Consider the following 18,281-nt stretch of genomic DNA (forward strand, 5'->3'; position numbering starts at 1 on the left):
TTTGCATCAACTGGGTCTGTCTTGGCCACAGTCCTCTGCTGATGAACTCTATTCAAAGGGTTAATAAGTCAATTCTTGAAAATATATTAGAATCCATTCATATTATAAGGCAGATCCTGTGCATTAAAGGAAATTTCACTGGTAGGTGTTTATTGTCTTATTGTTCAAGGCCATTTGGTGTCGTTTGTCTTCCTGCTTAATTAGATACAGGAACCATTCTTCTCTTCTAATTTAGTCCTTCTCATGTGTCTTCAGACAGGACATTGGTTCTCTTTCCTCCAGTCCCCACCCCCATCCCTGTTGTTTTCTGAGATAGGATCTAACAATGTAGTTCAGTTTGCTGGACTCCCAATGTACCTCCTCCTGCCTCTGCCACCATGCTTGGCTCATACTACCCTCACATTGACTTTTTCTATAATTCCCTCCCCACTGGGACCCAAATCCAGTTTGGCAGGAAAGACTCCGGCCAACTTTAGGAGGGGAACTCTTCACACAGAGTCTCAGGCATAATAAGCCTTGTTAATGAGCAGCCTCAGATATTGGAAGCAGTTTTGTTTGATACCTTAAGCCTTTTTATTTGTCATTTTCTTTTTCTTTGCCCCTCCCCAAATGATCGCTGCCCAGAATTCAAAGTACTGTGGCCATCCCATAACCACACTGGATCTGTCCCTCAAGGGGCTATTGACTGTTGAGAAAACTGGCCAGGGCAGAAAACAGTCAGTTTGAGTAGATCTCAATTCTAGGCATAAATTTGACAGCTGTCTTTTCAGCCAGCACATGGCTTCAGTCTAGGAATCATCTTTTGATGGAGGACCACTTCCCCAGGTATTTTTCAATATCTTACTGTATCCGAATTATGTGCTTCTCCTTCCTAAAGAGATGTTTCTGCTCTACCTCCTGTAAGGTCTTTGTATTTAATTTTAATTTTGGCAAGTACATTAGGTCAGTTCGAGCCTCTTATTCCTTTTATCTTTCCAAATACATGGTATTGACTTTGGAGTTGATGAAAGCATTCTCCGTTGATGAGGATGCAGAGAGCACTGGGCTGATGCCTGGAGAACTCACACTGATGAGCATGCACTCTCTCAGGTTCCTTACCCACGCATGGCCAGCTGGAAAGATGGCTTTTAGGTTAACAAAGCATGTTTTTCAGCTCACTGCTGAGTTTCTTGGGTGGGGAAACCATTTCTTTCTTTAAAAAAAAAAATTACTAAGTTTTGTGTGTTTTCCCTGGTTCTGTCATTGCATTTGTTATTGCCCAGTGACATCATTTACATTTCCTAACGATTCCCCAAATCCAGACAGACAATATATGAATGATATTATCAGTATTATGTGTGAGCAAGAAACAGCCACAAAGCCACTCAAATGCAAAGTATTGCTCTACAGAAATAAAGAAACTGTCAAAATTATTAAATCTGAGAATAGGTAGGGCAGCAGTATTGTTTGCTTTCATAGACACACATTTATCTGGGACTCTCAATTGAAATAAAGGAAGGTGAATGACAAACAACTCAGTATGTGAAGTCATGTTCACCGTGCTCCCTCTGAGGGACTGAATCCAAACACTGGTGAAAGAGAATTATTGAAGACATCGATAAGCGATAATCCCTTTACACCATGGACTCCACAGCATTCACCCCACACACCACCCAGTCTTTATCCATCTCGTATTGGCCCATCATTCTAGCTGTCATCTTCCATCCTGTCCACTTTGGATCCTCTTTTATGAATGGTAGATGCACAATGCCAGCGCTACAACTCTTTTTTAAACTGGGTAGGCACAGTAGATAAATCCCCGCTCGGCCACTTACATGTGTACACAAGGCCTCCCGATTGTTCTGATCCACCTTCTGCTTGTTGGAACCTGTGGTTCTAGTCAAGTCATTTGGCCTTTTAACTGTGTGGGGTTTGTAATTTCCTATTGTGTTAGGGAGATGAGGCAAATGCACAGACACCGTTCCATGTCAGAATCAAGTTTTACAAGAAAAGCTTTCCAAAATATACTTTTAAGGGCTCAGCTTGCTCAGTTTACAGCAGAGCATGACACTCTCAAAGCATCATTTTCATTGATAAGTTAAATATAACATTGTAAACTCTCTTCTATAATGCCCTACCATGAGTAAATAGTAGCAGAGTTTGAAAGGTATGGGGGGTTGGGGGTCACTTCATTTCTAATCCTAAAAATTTTTACCAGAATTAACTAAGTCATGTTGTAGGAAATCCCTGATCTGGGCCTCACTGTGTTGTGCATTTGTTTTTCCCTTCCTCACTGGAGATGTCTGTAATTAAATTCTATTAGCCTGGAATCTTATTAGTGTCATTATTGAATGCGTCTCTGAAATTGCATGCATCGTAGATACTCCCTCCCGTAGATACTAGTCCAGATGGTACATTTAAAGGGATGTGCAGAATTTACAAAGGGTCATTTAGTGAAGCTTTATTTAAGAGTCCTTGAGGGCCAAGGTCTAATTACAACTATAGCAGCTTTAAAATATTCACTAGGTTTCTTTCAACAAAAAACTTTTGTGTCGATTTTACCACATGTGAAATAGGTTTCCTTACAAACTTCACATTGTTTATTTATCTATAAATTCACAAATCTACTTCTTCCCCTACACGAAACATTGGAAATAATTTAATTTTGGTCTTGAAATCAAGTCACTGATGGGTTATAATGTGGAGTGAGGTTATTAGGTATATTTACTTATATTAAGAACATTGACTTTAATGTATTATTTCAAACCCAATGCTTACTTAACCATAGGGTAATATACAACTTCCTGAAGCTCAGGGTAAAAACTCACATCTTGATTGGACATATCCCAGTACGGTCTCTCTCCATATGACATCACTTCCCACATAACGATTCCGTAGCTCCAGACATCACTGGCTGAGGTAAATTTACGATACGCAATTGCTTCTGGCGCAGTCCACCGGATAGGAATCTTGCCACCCTGTGAAACATGTCAGCGATCAGAAATTTCCTCACTTTCAAACCGATGTGCCGGCCAGTTTTGTTTCTGAATGCAGGGACTACTTGATAGAGAGAGGACAGCATTCCTGAGGTAGCTCTCGGTAACAACAGACTTGTTTATTCCAGCTGAAGCCTTTTAGGTTGAGACAGATCTCTGTACGTGTTTGCTAACCACAGGGAAGTCAATGAGTAATCTGTCTAATTATCCTGAGTGCTGCTTAGGGCAGTATTATAGAGAGGAAATCCCAGGTTTTACATAAATACATCTGTTATTTGGGGCATATCAAAGGATATATAGCTTATGTTTGTTTTGCCTTCTTACTGCCTTTCTCTCATGCAGCCTTGCGGAAGGCTGTGCTTGACACTGACAGAAAATATGGAACAAGAACAAGGAAGAATGCAAATATGGACATTTTCTATCCACCATACTGTTGCCCTAGTCTTAGGTAGCATGGCAAACATGACTCAATATAATCTAACAGGCAATAGGCCCTTGGAAAATGTCAGTATGTTTTTTATGAGGGAAAGTCTACTTTTTAACTAAATTATTTTTCAAAAATTTAAAAATCACAGAAAATGATTCACTAAGAAATCATCACCCAGACAAAGAGGAAATGTTTTCCAAAAACAAAGCTAAACTACACTAAACACCTTGAATGTTTCTTGCTTGATCACACTTCTCTACTTGATCACACTTCTCTACTTGATCACACTTCTCTACTTGATCACACTTCTCTACTTGATCACACTTTTCTACTTGATTCTTCTTGTAAAAGTTTGGTTTTTTGTTTCTTTTTTTTCCCAGTTGAGTTTCAAATTTCCTAATGTTCTGTCTAGAGAAAGGATCTTGAATTTAGGTCCACACATGGTTCCATCAGTTTAGGATTTGCCTTATAAATCACTTGGAATTACTTTCCTGTTCTGTGGTTCACTATGAAAACCCAGCCTACTGTGTCCACATCCCTTATTTATGGATGGGCTCATTTGCGTCCCTCACATATTTTGCTAAGGGAATTACCTATGTATATATATCCTTCTAGAAGCCTCTGTAACTTTTCTTCTCTTCCAATATTGAAAATGGCAATTAAAAAAAAAATCTCTCGAGCTGGGCATAGATACCCTCCTCAGGATTGAGAGAAGAAGATCTGTATGCAGATAGGAATTACTTGAGGGTGGGGCCTTTATTCCTTTCCAATGTACTTTTCTGATGGTTAGGCTAAGACAGCACACATTCTGTCCCTACCCTGAGCATTCCTTCCTGATCTAGTTCCTAGATCCTGATCTATCACTGCTAAAGTGAAAGCCATCAGATATTGGGAAATGCTCTATACGTTCTGCACATACATTCGCAAATTCACTAGCCAATGAGTAGAAATATTGATTTGGCTTATCTAGAGCAAGAAATTTTGAATGGAAAAGAACCAAGTAGAAAGCTCAGAAAGGAAAAGGAGTATAGAAGGGAGATGGGGGGAAAAAATCAGAAAATCAAGACAACTCTAGCATTACATCGATATATATTTGATACACACACACACATACACAATAAGTCATCCAGCCTCCTGATTTTCATAATAGTGTATCATTTGTTGAGTAAATTTGCCCTTGACTCTGGCTTCTGATTTGGCTCAATTTTAAAGATACCCTCTCATTGTTCATGAACACTTTGCCCAAGAAAATTCAGAGGAAAGAGAATTCATTTTGCTTGTAATTTGTGACTCTATAAAATGGTCACCCATTAGAGTTGGCTTCAAATCCTCTTTTATTTTTTTTAAAGTCATGCTTTTAAAAAAAATGAATGCAGAAATATGGAGAGGGCCTGAAGGATAAGTAAACTTAAAGAAAAAAAAATAGGAAGAGTTCCAAGCTCAAGATGACAAGAGAAGATCAGTTTCATGTGAGTGCATGCCATGCCAGAGGTGGTGAACAGTCCTTACCCTGGTAGTGTAGGCTGCTTCGGGGTCATCCTCGAGCACCCTGGACATGCCAAAGTCAGACACCTTGCAGACCAAGTTGCTGTTTACCAGGATGTTCCTGGCAGCCAGGTCTCGATGCACATAGCTCATATCAGATAAGTACTTCATCCCCGAGCCAATGCCCCGGAGCATGCCCACCAGCTGAATGACTGTAAAGCGGCCATCATTCTTCTGCAGAGGAAGAGAGTGGGACCGGTCCCATTAACATCAGGGCAAATCAATTACCACCAAGCAGTTATTCCTAGACTCTTTTTGAATATCTGTATCCGGCGGGCCATGAAACTCAGCATTATTTCCGGGCCTTTCTGAGCAAAGTCACTAATCCAACAAGTAAGAGTGTACTCAAGGAGCTGGGTTGGCTTCCTGTGATAGATGGAAATTGTCCAAGTGCAATGAATCCATGGCTCAAAGAGCGCTCCGGTGTGAGAATAAATCAAATTCTACCTTCATTGCCCATGGATTATTCAATAGCCTTAAGAATCACACCAGATTCCATGTCTCCTCTTCCTGAACTCTACGGAACAAATCTCACGAATGCAATGGAACAGAGCGTATACAAGGAATCTGCTCGTGACTGACTGGTTACTAGTATTCCCTGGCTTCATAGAAAATAGACACGTACCCTGAGGAAAGCATCCAAGGAGCCGTTCTCCATGTACTCCGTTATGATCATTACCGGTTTACCTAGAGTTTCCAAGAGAAAAACAAAAACTCTCCGTGAGCAGTGCTGTTAATGAGATAAAAATGGGCCGCGCGGAATTTTACTGCCAAGACACCTGTCTTGTGCGATCTAATTTAATTAAAACAAGCCAAGCTTCTGCCTCAGCTGTGGGGAGCGAGGAATGAAATATTCAAAGGACACATAGGCTTACATTCCATCTGGAAGGTTTAACCCTTCGGATGGCTTGCTGACAGGGTCCTTAACAAAAGTGGCCTCTGGTATCCAGGGATCACATGAATGGATAATTGCTCTCTTAAACAACGGGGGAGGGGGGAGATGATAAATGGGCAGGCCTGTTGAAAAGCAGGGCGGGGGGGGGGGGTGGTGGTGGTTAGAATAATTCATTGATTTTTATCCCCAGAAGAGCTACTCAAGTGATGCTAAAGTCTGTGGACAGGGAAAGCTTCTTCTTTAGAGAAAGTCAAGTTTTGTAGTGCTGCAGTTATACTGAATACTTCATTATTCACGAAACCTGAAGCACACACCATATAGAATCCTGCTCCCTTCTCTCGCTCTTGTCCTGGGCTCTGTGATTTCCCGTAAGTTCTCACATCACACATCTGTTCTATGTGCTTCCTTTAACAACTTATAAGACAAACAAATCCTTTTTGGAGAGTTAGTTTGTTTCCATTTTTTTCCCCTCCCTCTGGAGACAACATGAAGTTGGAGCGATAGGGAGGTGTGGAGGAGGGACAGAAGAATATGAGCAAATAGATTGTATATATTTTAATAAATAAATAAAATCTTAAAACTAAATAAAGTTATTTGTGAAGACAAATAACTTCATCTGAGACAGGAGCTTGAATCCATTGTTTGAGCAAAAGAGTCGGGAGGTCTATTGGGACTTGTGGGAAAATCAGCCTCTTCCTTTTGCTTCAGTTCTTCTGTGGAACCTTTGGAAATAACCTTTCTTTAATTTCTTACAGGCAACGGATTAAATTAGGGTCTGACATTTTCTTTTCAAGGGGTACTGTTACAGGGTGGGCAAGGGGGAGTTAGCAAACATCGTAACCCTGATTTTTTCTTCCACGAAGAGAAAGTGTGGAGGGGAGATCCCCCTTGATGAAAGTAACCCCTAAGCAGATGAAAATATTTACTTTTATTGTTCTTGCTGATTGGACTTTGTGATTTAGTCATAAAATAGGCGAGGGCTATCTTACTTCTGAAAAGCACCTCTTATTTGGAAATCAGTACATTCCCAACCCAAAGATGGAGTGCAGAAGGGAGAGGCACTTCAGAGGCAAGAATTTTGAAGTTTTAATTTCAATGAAGTTCAATTTATTCTTGGCTGACTCTGTGTGTGTGTGCGCGCGCGCGCGCGCGTGTGTGTGTGTGTGTGTCAAGCACTTTAAACTAGAGAATGATGCCATTCAGACTTGCAGCGTGGAACAGAAGTCAGAACTACACAAAGCCACTAAGAACGGCTCTGGCCTTGCTGAAAGGGGTCCTCCGGCGCTCCCTTCTCGCCTTGCTCAGTTCCGTCCACGTGGGAAGGGCCCCATTCTCAGCACATTTGCCCTCCCCAAGTCCTGGACCTCAACAAAACCACCTGTGTGAATCTTAATCATCCTGCCTCCATCAAAAGATATTTTGTCAGCTAATGAGGAAAAGTCCGCTCTCTCGGCCAAGCGCTAACACCTAATTCCATTTTACCTGTTCCCTCTGGAGCTTTCCAGAAGAGAAGATCCAAGAGTGGGGAAAAGGAAAAATTTATGGTTCCCCCCCTCCCACTTCGCACCCCCCTCCCCCTTCCTTCCCTGGAATCTAGATAGTTTCTCCAGGGAGCTGGTTGGTTATGAGACAACACGCTTTGATTGGACCCTTTCACCCTCGCAGCTCCCTAGCCTGTCTCCTCCCATTCTATTCAAGTTTCCTGTATTCTCTAGTCTGTTGTACCCCACAAGCTCCTTCTTCGGAGTTGGAGAGGGCAGAAGAAAAACAAGGGATGTCTTGGGGGCACTGTGAGAAAGGGTAAATATCACTGGGTTATTCTTGCCTAGCTCTACAAAGGTAAGAACAATCAGTCAGGAGTGGGTTTGGGATGGAGATGGCTGCTTCCCTCCAAGAGGCAGGGATTCTGAGGGGAGGGGACAGACCGGGAGGGGACCCCAACAACTTCTCTGGTGGAAATTTTTAAATCATTTTAATTCAGTGACAACTGCATTATGCAAATGAACCCAGTCGTTTGTAACAGTTACAGCTGTAATAGCTATGGGTTTTTAAAGGCGCGGTGGGACTTTAACACAAAGATCCCCTGTTTCTTCTCTCTTCCGCAGAGGTGCTAGGAAAATCACTGTCTGAGGCAGGAAAAACACCGGGAGTAGAACAGAGCCCCCTTTTCTAGAAAAGGGACCTGCAGAAGTATTTAAAGGGAATGTTATCTTTTAATTAAAGTAGTGAAGGGCTTGGACAGCTTCGAAGGCCACAGGCAACAGAAAAATATCCTGTCTGTAAAACCAATCTTAAAAAGCAAATAGAACTATTCTATGCTAATTATAGCCTTCACCTGAGGTAGAAATTATATGTCCTTAGCATCAAATTTCCCTTTTTGAAGAATTCTCAATGTGAGGAGAGATGCACTCCTTCAGACATAATAATACCAGTTAACACTTAAAGATGTGTGTGTGTGTGTTTGTGTGTGTAATTTGCCATTGTGCAATACAAACTACTTTAAATATTTTATTTTCTTCCCCAAATATCTTTGTAAGGCAAACTTTATTTATCTCCATTTTTATAGATGAGAACAGTAAAACAAAAGACTGAACAACCCATCAAAGCCACCACCAGCTTCTGATAGAGCTGTCAGCAAACACTTCATCATAAGGTCAGTTACTCTCCCGATGGATCAGGGACCCATGTTAGCCTCCCCTTCACTGAGTCCTTCATAGGAAGGAAAACTCAGGTGGCTCTCCCCATCCCCACCCAGCATGCAAACTGCTTTTAGAGGAGGCCCAGGGAACTTTTAAAAGCTAAAAGAACACATCTACTTACAACTATTTCCTTAGTGTCATGGGGTGGGGGAGGGCATGTATGCCACAAGGAACTTGTCCTAAAGTCAAAGGACAATCTATAGGAGTTAAATTCTCTCCTTCCAGCCAAGCAGGTTCCTAAGATTGAACTCAGGCCATCAAGCTTGGCAGCAAGCACATTTACATGCTGAGGCATCTTGCTGCTCCCCCCCCCCCCCCGGCCCCCCAGCATTATTAGAGGACTCCAATGGAGGTGTATTTGTTTAAAGTAACCTCCTGGTTTCTTCATCCTAAAGATTGTATACTTTTAGCTCACTACAAATGTAACCCATTCCTCCCCTCCCTGTGTCTCATCAACTGAAGCAGCCATCCTGACCCTCAGCACTTGTTGATTGACAAGCTTTTCACAGACACCTTAAATCAAGTAAGAGCCACCTTGGCTTCATTGAAGACAGAGCCCCAGGCTTACAAGGTCCTTCACTTGTACTAACTGTCGTTAGGTACCAGGGTTCCTGGACCAGAGCCACCTTAAACACACCCTGCGTTAGTGCCCCATCCATGTGGTGTTTTATAAGTCTTAGCCAGCCTTACAGATGTACACAGGGGTTGCTTCACAGAACGAGTCTGTTGAGCTGTGTCGTATTTTTTTAACTGAAGCGTGGTTCACGAGCTCAGTGAATGCTAATGGACTAAAAAAGGAAGGTTCAACCAGGTGTTACTGTAAATAGGTGCTGAATGGCAACAGCCATAAATCAGGCAGAGCAGACAAGCGAATCCCTCAATATAATAACGATTCCCAAGTTTCCCTCACTGCATCTGGAACCCAAGCTTCCAATACAAGGTGTGGCGAGCTTTTGTTTTGCTTTATATAAAACTGATTTCGTTTACCATCTGCTCGTGCCCACCCTGTGACAATCAGTTTGGTCTAGCAAAGATTTGAAAGATGGTATGGTGTACCCAAAACTCTGCAATATTAATTTCCCCCAAATCTCACAGAAGTTGCCTTGGAGACAGGGCATCAGCTGCAGTCATAGACCCATTTAGAGCTGACTGAAAGATTAATGACTTGTCCTGCACTGATTTCCTCTTATTAGTAATCAGTAGGCCTGTCCCATCTGTCATTTCCCTAGAAAGAAAATGTGTATTTAATCTCCCTGTTAACTCTCAACTTAGCTTCCTGGAGGGGGGGAGTGGGGGGGCACACGTACATTTGGTGACAACGCCTTCCAGGTGGATTATGTTTGGGTGGTCAAACTGTCCCATGATGCTGGCCTCACTCAGGAAGTCTCTCCTCTGCTTGTCAGTATAGCCAGCTTTCAGAGTCTTGATGGCCACACAGATCTCTCTCTTGCCGGGCACTTTGAGACGCCCACTGCAGACCTCTCCAAATTCACCTGTGGGAGAAGGATTCAAGATGCATCAGGAATGCATTGAGGACAAGATAACCTTCATCGTATGCTTATTATAGGACAGGTGCCTAGCTAGGGCACCACAACGACGATTTCATTTAGTCCTTCCCAAAGCCTAGTAGAAGGCACTGTTCTTAGAGGCTCCATTTTATCACAGGAAACTCAAGCTTACGGTAAAGCTCACCAAAGTCTCCCTGCTTTCGAGAATTAGAGCATTCTGAATCCACCCAGTCTGGCTACTGATCTCACGTGCTCCTTTATTTTATCCCCCATGTCCATTTTTCCTGAGATTAAAATACACATTTGCACCAAAGTTCCTTACAGAACATTGCATTTATACTCTGATTAAGGAAATCTCCGAGAATACTATTTATGCATATAGACGTACGTGCAATACACTCATACATGTGAATGTAATTGTGTAATTTACATATACATTTTACATTTACAAAGGAAGCTATCAGATGCATACTCAGACACTTACCAACTCCTATGACCTTTTCAATTTTAATGCAGGATGCATCGATTTCTTTGGCAAATTCTCGAACTGCCTGGTTGGGGTCTTCATATGTAAAGGGATCCACATAAGTTCTAACACCTAAGAAATGAACATGGGATATAAAGTGACTGGATAAAGGCAACATGAATAAACCTAAAGGGTCGAGCTCTTAAAAAGAAAAAAAAATCCCTTTGCATAGCAAAAGCTGGGTTAACTCTATGGCCGTTGACATATGAAAATGTTTAAATGCTTGCTCTGCTTTTCATTAGTGGGTAAACAAAGAATTTGCTAGCTGCTCAAGACACCGCAGCTCTACTGACTTCCTGGAATGTCCTCACACTTCAAGTATAAGAGTTTAAAAACAACTTGTCCCTGGAGGAAAAGTGAATCTCTTATCAAAAAATTTGGAATGAGTTGACAGGCTCCTTTCTCCCAACCAGTGGCTTCTAGCTTCATTGTCCTAACATAAAGTCATACACACCATAGCCATCGTTTCAAATGCTGTCCCTCATCAAAGACAATAGGCACTCTCAGTTCCCACAGGCCCTGTCTACAGGGTGTCATCTCTCCCCCATAGCTAGACCAATTAAGTACATGATCAGTAAGGAACAGACTTAGATTAAACCTAGATTGATAATGCATGGGAGGAATACTGGCCACAGGTTGATTTGAGAATAAAGACTCTAAGTCGGACCTCCACTTGCATTTTGTTTTACAGAGAAGGTTCAGCTATAGGTAGTGCTTTAGTATAGCTGAATGTTGCAGATACTATGGGTACAATTCAGTCACACATCACACCCACGGACAAGGTGGAAATGTGAGCTCTGAGGCAGCTGATGACAAACACTGAGAGCTTCCTTTGGCATTTGCACTGGGGACTTGAGGATACGCAATGCCAGCTGACCAAATCTCCGTGATTGCCCAAATGTATCCATCTTTTTCCTTTTCTTCTCCTCGGTCATTATGAAGAACTGAGTAGGCTACAGTTCTCTCACATGACACTATCTTGTCATCTCAGAAAGTCCCGTGCAAACCACTGCTAGGTCATCTGGTTTTCTTTAAGTGTTTGGAACTTCTTAAATCAATGCCGTTGGACTTAACTCTCAGAGCCTATTTGTAAGTTCAACATCTAGAATTCACTAGCAAATTCTTGATGGCTGTCATCCCAGCAACACAGACTACCTACCATCACATAACCTGTTCTTTTACCATCCCACCCCTCCCCCAGTTTTTCATTCATGCGAATAAAATATTGACCCCGTCATGTCTTGCTGCCCAGCTCCAGACGTGAAGCAGCTAAAGGAACACTTTTCCATAGCAGAAGAGGAAATGTGCAGACTCTATAGAAGTTCCTGCCTTTAACCTCACGTTGCACAGTTTTGAATCACCAATTGCACCTTGACAGCCTTGAAGAATGTTATTTGGATAAGGAATGCATTATATAAATATTCACAGGCATATTAACCAACACTCCTAAGTTAGATAACACAAAGCATGCTCTAAAAATGAAATTACTTTTGGAATCAATCGGTCTTTTTTTTAATACCTTGATTCAAATGTTTCTCTTCATCTGCTTCTTGTTTCGCTTTGCTGTACTTACTCCGTCTATTAAAATTTAAAAAGAAAAAAGGAAAATGATTTCCAATACAAAATCTGTAATGAAAAATTATTCCCGGCTACAACACAAGTTGGGTGGATAGGCAGTGCACATGTCACACATAGGGAAACTGAGGCTTAGAGAAAGGTAAAGTAATAAGGATAATAATGTAATCTCTGTTGAGTCGGGGCTAAGAGCTGACTGAAGCCACCAGAGCCCAGAATCTCTGATTGCTTATTTTTCCCACATAGCTAGCTAGCTTTCTTTCTTTCTTTCTTTCTTTCTTTCTTTCTTTCTTTCTTTCTTTCTTTCTTTCTTTCTTTTCCTCTTCTTTTCCTTCTTCCTGTGTGTATAAGAGCACTTGTGTGGGCCTGTACACATGGCTGTGGCATTCAGAGGACAATTTTGGACAGTTGATCCCCTCATTCTACCTTCATATGGCTTTTAGAGATTAAACTCAAGTGCTTTTTCATTCTGAGCCATCTTGCTGGCCCTGTACACACATTCTTAATTAAAGTGACTTTCATTAGTGAAATGGCAATAACGTTCAGTGTGTGATAGCTAATGAACACATCTTGTTGCTATAATCATGATAGCATCATAACATCTCATTATCATGCCAGGTTTCAGAGATTGGGGATTTAGCCCAGTAGTAGGGTTCCTACAAAGAGCAAGGCCCTAGGATAGGTCCTCATCTGGGGGGCTAGGGGCTGGGTGGAAGGACATACCCTATAGCATATAAGACACAATTTTAGAAAGTACAATATTTGCTTTGTACTTGACTACATTCCAGGAGATTTGATACACCACTAGGTCTTTAAGTTCTCTTCCAATAAGAGGTACCTGGTCTCAAAATTTACATACTGCCTGCCTATAACCTGTTGAAGTGAAATTTTATTTTATTTTTAATAAAGCTTTGGGAAATATAAATTTCTAATACATATAAATCTTGAGTCAGGGAAAATATGAATCACTTATATAAAGTGGAAAAATTAACTCAAGACTTGAAAATTAAAACAAATATATAAATACATACACACACATGTATATGCTTATGTAATTTTGCGTCTGAGTATGAGGTACTAGAAACAGAACCCAGGGACTATCACATGCTAGGCCAACATTCCACACTGGACTATATCCTTGGCCCTTAAATGTACACTTTATGTTTAGTGAGGAGACATTATATCACATAAAATAATTAGAAAAGTTAATTCATTTATTACAGTTCCCTTCACTTTGGGAGACTAAAGGAAAAGTAGGGAATAAAATGTGTTAATATATGACTTTGTAAAATTTACAATAAAATTAATCATTGTGCTTTGAATTTCAAACGCAAGGTAAGACTACGTAAGGCCAGTGTGTTTGTATTCCAATCAGAATGAGATATCCTCAAACTGTCAACTTTGAACAGGTAGAAAGGCTAGATAACCCTACAGACAAGAAAGTAGCGTAGAGACTAAAAGAGATAAGCAGGGCAAGTGGGCAGACAGCCCACTGCTGGCAGCGTGGAAAGCGCATGCGCAGGCCTGGGCACATGCGCAAAGCTCCCTCCCACGTCCTCTAATTTGTCAGCTATGTAGGCACCAGCTCAGCAATCAGACCCTCAGAGCCCACAGATGTTCCTCTACGTGGATAATTCCCTTGCAAATAATAATACCTTGTGCTCATACATTGCATTTAACTTTTCAAAGTAGTCTCATTACATACATTATCTCCTCCCCTAGCTGTTTGCAAAGCATGAGCCAGCTTAGCAAAACAGAGACCCCAGTTACCACAGCTAACTGCAAAGTGCATATTTCAGTCCCAAATAACAGCCTGTGTTTTCCTTTGCAGTTAGCTTTTCAAAGGGCCTTCAAAGGGTCTATTATTTAATTGCTTGTTCACAACAACCCTATGAAAGGAATCAGGTGGAAACCACATGTTCAGCTCCATTGTACGGATGAAGACATGGTACAGGCAAGGATACGGAACCAAGGGCATCACTCACACCTCCTCTCCAGCCCTGATCCAGTCCAGCCCTGCACAGTGCCTCTCCCAGAGGAGATGAAGTGAGAAGATAAATGATGAGACTTAATCGTACATTGAAAAGTATTTATTGATTGTTCATGTGTGTGCTAGTGCGCTTGCAAGTATGTTCCATGTATAAGTGCGTGAGTGTGTGCGAGTGTGAGTGTGTGTGTGTGTGTGTGGTGTTTGTGCATGTGCAGATACCAGAGTACAGCCTCGGGTGTCACTCCTCAGAGGCTCTCCACATTTTGAGATAAGGTCTTTTACTGTGTCTTGGGACTCACTAGCTATCCATCTTGTCCCTCCACCCCAAACCGGACTATCAGCATACATACCACCATGCTGGCTTTTATCTGCTACTGCTTGGGTTCTGAGGCTTGAATGAGGGTCCTTGTGCTTGCAAAGCAAGCAACTGACTATGTGAACTCTCTCTCTCCAGCCTAAACAGTACATTTGATATCAGCAAACCCACACATCAGATCCAACTGCTCCTAAACCACTTCAAAGAAACTTAACAAATAGATTTAATGCCGTGAATAGAAAGAACTGTCTATGAAGCATGCAGTCCCCTCTAACCTTCCCCGTCCCCTGTCCTTTGCCCCTTTTAAAAGTTAACAGAAAGATGTTAGGTCAGAGACTATAGAAACAGTATTTGGGGTCGGGAAAATATCAAGACTTAAATCCCTAGGGTGTGATAGGCTATCTTATCAGAGTTCTAAAAGCTTTATCTGAAATCGTAAGACTATCTTTTAAACCATTTTAGAACTCTAATACTGAAATTAAGCAGAAAAAAATAGAGAGAGAGAACAAGAGAGCCTTAGTAACTGCCCCTCCTTTATTTACCTGTCCTGAGACCCAGCATTGAACATAGTGCATGCTGGAAAGGCATTTGGCAATTGAGCCATATCCTTTAACTCTTGGCACCCATTGGAACTTAAAGAGTTGTTTTGTTTTGTTTTTAAATGGATATCTACAATAGAAACCAGTGGCCTCGAGAAATCCTGAAGCATGGCTGTTTTCACATCAAACACATTCATTAAAAATGGTCAAACCCAGAGGAAATACAAAATGGCTGAGGTCATTAAGGATAAGGTTGACCCTCCCATTTCATCCTCAGACTTGCCAACACAGAAGAAGAATCTGACGGGTGAAGGTGCTTTTAAAGGCCTTTTTAATGTGGAGTGTTATTTGGAGTAGAGAACCCTACAAGGGTACAGGGGATATTGAGAAAGAAACAGGAGGATTACTGTTCAAAGACTAATTGTAGCCTATTACCACGCTAATAATACCTTAAAAACAAAAATGCCTGAGTTCGGCTCTACCTCTGTCACCTATGACCCTTTTCCCTTGGGCTCAGTGTTGGACAATGTGGCTCATTATTATCCCAGGAGAGAAAGACCATTGAAGCTTACTTTCGGGTGAGCCCTCCTGATGAGCTGAGTCTAAATTGACATCCCAGACAGGTCACCTGAATGGCAGAAGCAAGGCTTTGTGGGAGATTTTCTAATTACAAAGATGTGGACAAGGCGATTAGCAAGGGGGAAGTAGTGGAATGGTTAGTTAGAATGGTCCAGAAGGAAACATGGAACCTTGCCACAGTAGGTGTCCTGGCAAAGGGCCCTCACACTGCAGGTGAAACTTGGAGTGAATGGAATCCTTCAGGCCATCCCAGGGACTGGCTAATAAGGGTATTAACCATCACCAGAGGGAACAGCAGGAAACCTTCCAGCCAATGGGCTCTTCCTAGCACCTTGACTACTCAATAAAATAAATAAGAAGACAGGAGTGTGGCAGGGCTGCCCATAAGCCTCGCTTTTTATCAAAATAACAACTTTCCTCATCAAGTGCACAGATTTGATGAATGTGGTTCACTGTTCCAACGTTAATTAGTAAAAGGTAAGTAATTTATTCACTAAAGTGCAGATTAAAGACAAGGCCGTAATAAGGAGCATGGCTCCTGTAGGGACCCTTTCCAGAGCTCAGGAGTCTCTCCCACAAAGATTCATACACCACATCCCTCTTCCCCTTCCTCGAGCTGCCACTGTTCCTGCATCAAAAGATGCCTAATGGCTCCTCCCAAGCAGCAGTTTGATAGAGCTGGAATTGAACCACTGTGGTTGCTTGCAAGTTGCTTAGAAATGTTTCCCTGGAATCAGTTGCCTCCCAATTGTGTCAATGTACCTGATGCCATCAGAGCTCATTTGGGCAACATTTCTATGCGAATATATCATCCCAGAGTCTCATCGGAGGGCTCAAGGAAAGGTGGACCTAGGCCAAGCAGAATCACTTTTAGGATTGCTTGAGTTGTCTGTCAGCTCCAAAGTGCAGAATATGAGCCTCGGGTACGAGACAAATTAATTCTGAATTTGTTTCATACATTCAATGTCATCTATTCAAAGATTACAGGCCCTGATAAACATCTAAATTTTTCCATGGATGTTACACTGTTTTCCTTAAAATCAATTTGGTTCTTTGTAATCTGGTGAAAGGGCCATTTTATAATCCTTGTGCAAATGGAAACCCAGTAGCACTGGCTATCACTACTGGACCATCTTGAAGTCAGTGCATGTTCTTGGATCATCAGATCCTGCTATCCTTTAACCGAAGAGTCCTTTAAGAACACCCAAGGGCCCTTCCCATATTTTAGTCATGTTCTTAATATTGTTTCCCATGTTTGAACAATAAAATGCTGCTGAGGGCCAGCAGGATGGCTCAGTGGGTAAAGGTACTTGCGCCAAGCCTGAGGATCTCTGTTTGATCTTTGGGACTCCTGTGGTAGAAGAAAAAAATCAATCCCTGAAAGTTGTCCTTTGACCTGCACATGCATGCTGTGGCATACATGAGTGCACATACATACATGTTAAATAAATAAATAAATAAATAAATAATCTGAAATCATTGCTAAAACAGGGGAAGGGTTGTCAGAGAAATTTAATGCAGTCTGTCAATCTGGGAGGTCCTGGGTTTCAAGTTGCATTTAATTATATAACTATTAACAGTCCTTTGAAAGAGATGTTTAAAAAGCAGTAAAGAAGGTGGTTAAACTTGAGACTATATATATATATATATATATACATATATATACATATATACATGTATGTATATGTATACATATATATACATATATATACATATACATATATACACACACACATATAAATAGGGGAAATGGTGATTGCTCTTTAAGAGAATATGTGTATAGTTGGGATAAAAATTCTCATGACAGTACTCCAGTGTCGCATCTATAGCAAGGGCAGTTGAGTGCTCTAGAAAGCAGATATCCTCCTGAAATGATAACCTAAGCACAGATCTACAATGCCATAAAATGTAAATTAGAGACTGTTGAGACAGTTCATTGGTTAAAGGCATCTGCTGCCAAGCCTGAAGACCCGGGTTCATTCCCCAGACCCTTCATGACGGAAGAAAGAGGAGGAAGAGGAGTAGAGGAAGAGGAGGGGGAGGGGGAGGGGAAGGGAGAGGTGGGGAGGAGACAGACCCCTGCAAGTTGTCCTCTGACCTCTACACACATGTGCATGCCCAATAGATAAAATGTAACAAAATGAAGGTGCATTCACTTATTTACCTGTGAGTTATAAAAACATCTCAGTCAACATAACTGCCACAGCTGGACAGCATTCATGCTGTTTACATGTTGGATACTTGAAATCTATAAATGCAATAACTTCATTCTTTCATGGAAATTTCTCAGTGCTCACATGTTTAAGTTGGACAAGGAAGAAAGAAAGAAAGAAAGAAAGAAAGAAAGAAAGAAAGAAAGAAAGAAAGAAAGAAAGAAAGAAAGGAGGAAGGGAAGGAAGAAGGAAGGAAGGAAGGAAGGAAGGAAGGAAGGAAGGAAGGAAGGAAGGAAGGAAGGAAGGAAACTGAACCTTCTGAATGAAAGGGGATTATTCCTCCTTACCTCAAGTTCTGGCGTCTCATTATAAATTAAATGAATACAATAAAATGAATAAACACCAGCTATTTTAAAATCCACCAACATGCCAATTGTGAGCCTAAGGCAGTTTCCCCTTAAATAACAAATTAGCAACAAACAGATTTTTCTCCTGGTGGCCCCCAGAAGCTCTCAAACTACTTCTTCCTCTGATCTTTTTCCATCCACACTGAC

General features: G+C 41.5%; 1 protein-coding gene across 2 annotated transcripts in view; it reads right to left on the reverse strand.

Annotated features, from left to right (window-relative positions):
* The window catches only part of Epha4 (EPH receptor A4), a 142,258-nt gene that overhangs the window by 10,164 nt on the left and 113,813 nt on the right, over nt 1-18,281 (reverse strand). For both annotated transcript variants that reach the window (XM_021155750.2, XM_021155831.3), the window contains exons 9-14: nt 12,095-12,153; nt 10,534-10,647; nt 9,849-10,034; nt 5,573-5,634; nt 4,912-5,121; nt 2,808-2,957 (exon numbers count right to left, since the gene is read on the reverse strand). In XM_021155750.2, the coding sequence (XP_021011409.1) occupies nt 2,808-2,957; nt 4,912-5,121; nt 5,573-5,634; nt 9,849-10,034; nt 10,534-10,647; nt 12,095-12,153 (781 nt within the window). The remainder of the gene's footprint in view (nt 1-2,807; nt 2,958-4,911; nt 5,122-5,572; nt 5,635-9,848; nt 10,035-10,533; nt 10,648-12,094; nt 12,154-18,281) is intronic.

The sequence above is a fragment of the Mus caroli genome, unplaced genomic scaffold (genome assembly GCF_978045245.1).
Source record: "Mus caroli unplaced genomic scaffold, Mus_caroli_1 scaffold_1, whole genome shotgun sequence".
Classification (NCBI taxonomy): Eukaryota; Metazoa; Chordata; class Mammalia; order Rodentia; family Muridae; genus Mus; species Mus caroli.